We start from the raw sequence: 6,634 nt of genomic DNA on the forward strand, positions 1-6,634 counted from the left end.
TGCTTGTGAGCTCTGCCCATGGAGCTGTGGCAAGTACCTACCCATGCAGTATGGCAGGGACAAACCGTGGGCTTCCTTAGATTGGTAACCAGAGGCTGTCTGGGAAGGGGATGTTTATGCTGAGATTTGAATGAAAACACCTTTCGGGGATAGATTGTAACAGAGCACACCAACCCATATCAGTGGTAAAGTCTCGGCGTGACATTTGAAGAAATACCAACATTTGAACCATAGTCAACATTTAAACCATAACTATCCCCAAGATTAATTTTTTAATTTAAAATAATTTTGTTACATAGGACATATCCACAGCTAGAAGGAAATAAAACTCTGAAAAACCAAAAGTGAACCCTAACAGCCATGGTAGATGATGCCTATAAACCTAGCACTTGAAAGCTAAGGCAGGAAGATCATGAGTTCAAGGTCAGCACAGCCTGCATATCAAGATCTTGTCTCCAAAATCTAAGACCAGCAGATGTGGTTCAATAGTGGGACACTGGCGTGTGCAGAGCCTGAGTTAAACTCTCAGCATTGAGAAGCAGAAGCGTACCGAGCACCTGGCCCGTGTCAGGGCTTTACTCTGTAGTTCCGTCTGGCCTTGAACTCAGTCCTCCTGCCTTAGCCTCCTGAGTGCTAGGATCCCAGTGGAAACTGTTCCCCCAGCTTAATTAATTTCTTGACTACATTGCTTACATCGCTTTGGAGTATAAATAGTATTGTGTCGTACAATGTTTGTTTATTTTCTCCAAGCAATCATTTATTACCCAGTAAAGAACTTTCTGGTCATTTTTCATAATGACACAGTACTATATGTTGCCATAATTAAAAAGCACTTTATTGATAAGCATATCAATAGGATATAGGATATCTATTCTTATAGCTATTAATAATAATAATAATCCATATCATTAAGTTATATAGTCTATAATTTTACATAACATTTCCCTGTTGGTCTTTTGACATTGTAATGTATTTTTTTCATGTTTTTAATTTTCCCTGTTCTTAATCACTCAATCTTATCCAGAGCGGTTCTGGGGTTTAGTGCTGAGTAAGCCTGATGTCAAATGCTTTCCTTTCAGGCTGACACCATGTTGAAGATGGGCTTTCAGCAGCAAGTGCTGGATGTTTTGGAGCACACTCCTGGTGACTGTCAGACAGTCTTGGTTTCTGCCACGATTCCAGATAGAATAGAACAGCTCGCAGACCAGCTTCTGCACAATCCTGTGAGGATTATCACCGGGGACAAGAACCTGCCCTGCTCCAGTGTGCGGCAGATCATCTTGTGGGTGGAAGACCCAGCCAAAAAGAAGAAGTTATTTGAAATCCTAAATGTGAGTATTCAGACCATCAGCCATGTTTTGTCACATGTGTTTGCCTTCCCACAGCTCCAGGGAGAGTGACACTTAAGGGAAGCTTGTGGGAGGTCTGGTGCAGATTTTTAGTGGTAAATCCCTTTACACAACAGAATCCTGTAAGGACCAAATGAAATTTGCTTCTGATGTTGGTTAATGCAGGATTTTGCTATGTATCCCTGGCTTACCCGAAACTATATAGCTCATGACATTCCTCCTGCCTCCATATCCTCAGTATTGGGGGTAAAGGTATTTGCTACCAACCCAGCTCTAAAAATATGCAGTATAGGTGCCTAGTTGTTTGGAGGGGTACATTTTGTTTTCCTTTTGAGGTCTAACAAGCAGGCTTGGAAGTCATAACCCTCCTTCAGCTCATGGTGTGTTAGGTAGGTATGTTTGGGCCACACCTTCTGGCTCAAAATCTGTTTTTTCCTTATTATGTAAATATGAAGAGTATTTCTCTCATGAGTTGGGCATAGTGACTCCTGCCTATAATCCCACTCAATATTAGGGAGGCTGAGGCAGAAGAATAGCCTTGTATTTGGAACTACCTAGGGCTACTAATTGAGCTCAGTGAGCCTGAACTACAGAATATGATCCTCCTCCCCCCTCCCCACACACACTCATGCATGCACTCATAATTCCTCAATATTTTAACTTTTAAAAATTGCATATATTTTTTTCAAAGTGTTTCTTGGGTGTTCTGTCCTTGAGAATCTTTGAACTAATTTAAGCAAACTTGTTAGAGTGGCCAATATTTGCCAGTAGTTACTTAAAAATACGGTGTTCAGTTAAAGACAGCTGGTGTTGGTTAGTGAGCAGGGTTAAGAATTAGGTAATGGGTCTTAAATTTTAAATACATTTGTAATATTAATGATGAAAAATGAAATGAGAAGGCTGTGTATCCTTAGATGAGAACATTAGTTTTAGAAGAATGTTTTTATTTTAGATCATAAAAAAATTATAATTTCCTTTTAGTGGTATTTGTAAACCATTCAATAATTAGCTCATGCTAATGGTTTCAGAGATGTTTTCCACGTAAATTATGCTCTGTGAATAATTTAATTTCTTGTTTCGTTGTTCAGGATCAGAAGCTCTTTAAGCCTCCAGTGTTAGTATTCGTGGACTGCAAACTAGGTGCAGATCTGTTGAGCGAGGCGGTTCAGAAGATCACGGGTCTGAACAGCACGTCCATCCACTCAGAGAAGTCTCAAGTGGAAAGGAGGGACATACTGAAGGTGGGTTTTCAGTGTTCTGTGCTCTCTGCCTTCCAGATCTATGGAATGGCATTTCCAACAGGTGACCTGTTAGCGGCTGGTTATGTCTATATCAGACCTTCTCAGTGACATTATCCCTCCTGCTTAGGCCTCTGTATGCAGGAGCAATAAGCCTGCTCTCTAGAGGGTGTGTGCTAAACGGATAGCTACTCACAGTCTACTCTCAGAAATCAGGTCAGTTTGGTTTAGGGAAGAGCAGAGGCTTGCTGTATGAAGAGATTTGCTTGAGTAAATTAGTAAAATAAATTCCATGGTGGTTAGAAAAAACCTAAGCTGCATTCGTGTTTCAAGAGTAAGACTCCTATTTATTGAAAGGAAATTGCAGCAAAATACTAAGGTCAAGAAGAAGAAGGAGGAGGAGGAGGAGGAGGAGGAGGAGGAGGAAGAGGAGGAGGAGAAGGAGAAGAAGAAGAAGAAGCAGCAGCAGCAGCTGCCGCCAGAATTACGACAGTGCCATATAAAATAAGTTCTAGATAATCTCTAGGCCATCTATGGAGCTGACATAATGACTCTTTCTAGACCAGGCTGGCCTCTGTCTCCCAAGTCCTGGGATTATCGGTGTGCACCACCACTCCTGGCCTGAATAATGAACATTTTTTTTTCTTTATTGGAAAGGGATTACTGGAAGGAGACTATGAGGTCGTGGTGAGCACGGGGGTCCTGGGCCGAGGCCTAGACTTGGTCAACGTCAAGCTGGTAGTGAATTTTGATATGCCTTCAAGCATGGATGAATATGTTCACCAGGTAAAGGGTGTCTCTATCCTGCTAGTTCATTGTTGGATCTGATTAAATACACTGTTGACTGGGTGAGAAAACATTTTTAAAAAGCAGAACATAAAAATTTACATATTTTTAGTCTTAAAAAATATATACATACACATATATACATATACACATGTACATACACACACATATATATCTAGTCCCAGGGTCTCTGATACCCTCTTTTGACTTCTTCAGGTATGGCATACACATAGTATACATACCTACATGCAGACAAAACACTCACACACAAAATAGTTTTTAAAAACTTTTAAAAAATTAATATATATGCCTAGAAAAAAATTCTGGTTCTAAAATCTATACACCTAAACTATATTAAAAACTGAAAATGAGCAACCTAAACGGTTGAGTTTTTCTAATGTTAGGGGGTAGAAGAGATAGCTCAGTGGTTAAGAGTACTTGGTCCCTGCAGGAGAGCTGGTTCAGTTCCCTGCACCCACAGAGCTGCTTACAAGCTTCTGCAGCTTCAGTTTCAGGGACCACTTACCCTCCTCTGGCTCTGCTGGCACTAGGCCTGCACAGGGTGCACAGATAGAGGCAAAACACTCATACACATAAATTAGAAATAAATTAAATATTTAAAAACCATTTCAGGCTCTAAGTTCTTAGTTGATTTTTGCTTCTTTTTATTTGATTTCTTTCCTTGAGCCCACGGGTAGTGTTTCTATTTAGAGAAGAAAGCTGTTTTCAAAGCTGGCTTGGAGCTGCCTCTGTAGCCAGAGTAAAGGTGAACCTTTAAATGCTTGTTGTCGTAGGAATCATGTCTTCTCTTCATATCCTTGCTTGTCCTAGCTTTCACCTTTTAAAGTTTCATTTGTCTCCTTTGCTGCCAAGAGTGACAATGCCCCTCTTTCTGGCAGAGACAGAGCCTTGCTTGGTGCGCTGTTATCTCACTGCCTGCTCCCTGTCTTCCTTCTCCGGCATCGTTTACACACCTCAAGTGCAGCCTTTCTATGATGCTCTTGGGCTCGCGTCCCAGTGCCGTGGTGCCTTACGTTTTCAGTGTCTGCACTGTGTGGCCGCTTCGAGTTTTACTTAGACTTAATCAGGAATTAAATATCCTGCAGGAGATAATTTTTGGAACAAATGAAATGTTTCCTTGCAAGCATTTCATGATTTTGGGTAGAAATTTTTCTGAATGTTACAATATTGAGACACTTCTTTGCCGCTTAGGATATGCTGATTATAGTCATTTAACCTTCCATCCCAAGGCTGACTCTGTGGCTTTCATCACTACAATCCAGTGATGACCTCTGGGCTTGGTGAATATAGAAGGTTTCTTTCTTTCTTTTTTTTTTAAGTTTTATTGTATTATGATGAGAAAAATTACATAATTTCAATTTATCTGTATTTGTTAACATTTAAAAACATTTTAAGTAAATAGAATTAAATCACATTCTTGTTTCCCTTTTGTACCCAACTCCTCCCAGAGACCCCCTTCAATACCTACAATATCTTTTTTTTTTTTTTTTTTTTTTTTTTTTGGTTTTTCAAGACAGGGTTTCTCTGTATAGTCCTGGCTGTCCTGGAACTCACTTTGTAGACCAGGCTGGCCTCAAACTCAGAAATCCACCTGCCTCTGCCTCCCAAGTGCTGGGATTAAAGGCGTGCACCACCACTGACCGGATCTTTTTTGTCATATTCTTTAAAATTTATAAAATGTTATAAGTTCTTTGATATAAAACAACAATCAATTTAACAGTCTTATGTAGATGCTTGTCTACGGCAATACATACGTTTTTCTCAATATAAATTTTAAATAACTCCAAATGTATTAACTGTATATTTCAAAATAATACATAACTACTAATATTTTCTAAATTAACATAAATATATAAAGTATTTTTGTTTATTTGTCTGTTTTGTATTTAGTAGAGCTTAAAATCTTGGCTCTTACTGTGGTAACTTGATACAAGAGTTGCAAACGTCAAGCAAAGCATTCAGTCTCACTCTTTGTTGTTCTCTTACAAGCCCCGTCCCAATTTAATTGTCTACATTTCTTTTGGGTATATAAATACTTTTAAAATATGTAAGCTGTTTGAAAACCATTGTATAGTATAAAAACATGAAATAAACAATACTACTAATAGAGAGGCTGAGATAGGAGAAGCAAGATCTCAAGACCATTATGTTGTACACAGCAAGACACTGTCATGAACAAACAAGCTGAAAGTGTATATAGATTGTGTAATATTGAACCTATTTCTCCAATTACCAAATTAGAGAGACCATTGGATGACAATCAGCAGGTTTCTAATTCCTCATGTTTTTGGATTTCAATTGAGTAGGATATGTTGGTAATATTAATTTTCATATTAAGATATTAAGAAAAAGTAATTGTTACTTCCTGTCGTTTTTGTCATAAGAGGTGGAATTAGGTTTGTGTGGATTTGTTGAAAGATTATTTTCTTGCTTCTTCTAGGGTGTAGTTTTGCTCCTTATGCTGATGTTTTCCATCTATTATCCTTTGTAGGACTGGATTTGTGGAAAGATATTGTGTAAATTTTGTTTTGTCATGGAATATCTTGTTTTCTCCATCTATGGTAATTGAGATTTTTGCTGGGTATAGTAGCCTGGGCTGGCATTTGTGTTCTCTTGGGGTTTGTATGACATCTGCCCAGGATCTTCTAACTGTCATAGTCTCTAGTGAGAAGTCTGGTGTAATTCTGATAGGCCTGCCTTTATATGTTTCTTGACCTTTTTCCCTTACTGCTTTTAAAATTCCTTCTTTGCTTAGTGCATTTGGTGTTTTGATTATTATATATGACGGGAGGAATTTCTTTTCTGGTCTAGTCTATTTGGAGTTCTGTAGACTTCTTGTATGTTCATGGGCATCTCTTTCTTTAGGTTAGGGAAGTTTTCTTCTATAATTTTGTTGAAGATATTTACTGGCCCATTACATTGGGAGTCTTCACTCTCTTCTATACCTATTATCCTTAGGTTTGGTCTTCTCATTGCATCCTGGATTTCCTGGATGCTCTGGGTTAGGATCTTTTTGCCTTTTGCATTTTCTTTGACTGTTTGTGTCAATGTTTTCTATGGTATCTTCTGCCCCTGAGATTCTCTCTTCTATCTCTTGTATTCTGTTGGTGATGCTTGCATCTATGACTCCTGATTTCTTTCCTAGGTTTTCAGTCCGGCTAGTCCCAGTTACTTTCCTATCTCCAGGGTTGTCTCTCTTTCTGATTTCTTTATTGTTTCTATTTCCATTTTTAGATTCTG

At 38.8% G+C, this 6,634-nt stretch overlaps 1 protein-coding gene across 2 annotated transcripts in view; it reads left to right on the forward strand.

The window, feature by feature from the left end:
* The window catches only part of Ddx59 (DEAD-box helicase 59), a 28,033-nt gene that overhangs the window by 16,463 nt on the left and 4,936 nt on the right, over window positions 1–6,634 (forward strand). For both annotated transcript variants that reach the window (XM_031384048.1, XM_031384051.1), the window contains exons 5-7: window positions 1,080–1,331; window positions 2,438–2,590; window positions 3,245–3,373. In XM_031384048.1, coding sequence (XP_031239908.1) covers window positions 1,080–1,331; window positions 2,438–2,590; window positions 3,245–3,373 — 534 coding nt within the window. The remainder of the gene's footprint in view (window positions 1–1,079; window positions 1,332–2,437; window positions 2,591–3,244; window positions 3,374–6,634) is intronic.

This window comes from Mastomys coucha, unplaced genomic scaffold, assembly GCF_008632895.1.
Source record: "Mastomys coucha isolate ucsf_1 unplaced genomic scaffold, UCSF_Mcou_1 pScaffold1, whole genome shotgun sequence".
In the NCBI taxonomy this organism is placed as follows: Eukaryota; Metazoa; Chordata; class Mammalia; order Rodentia; family Muridae; genus Mastomys; species Mastomys coucha.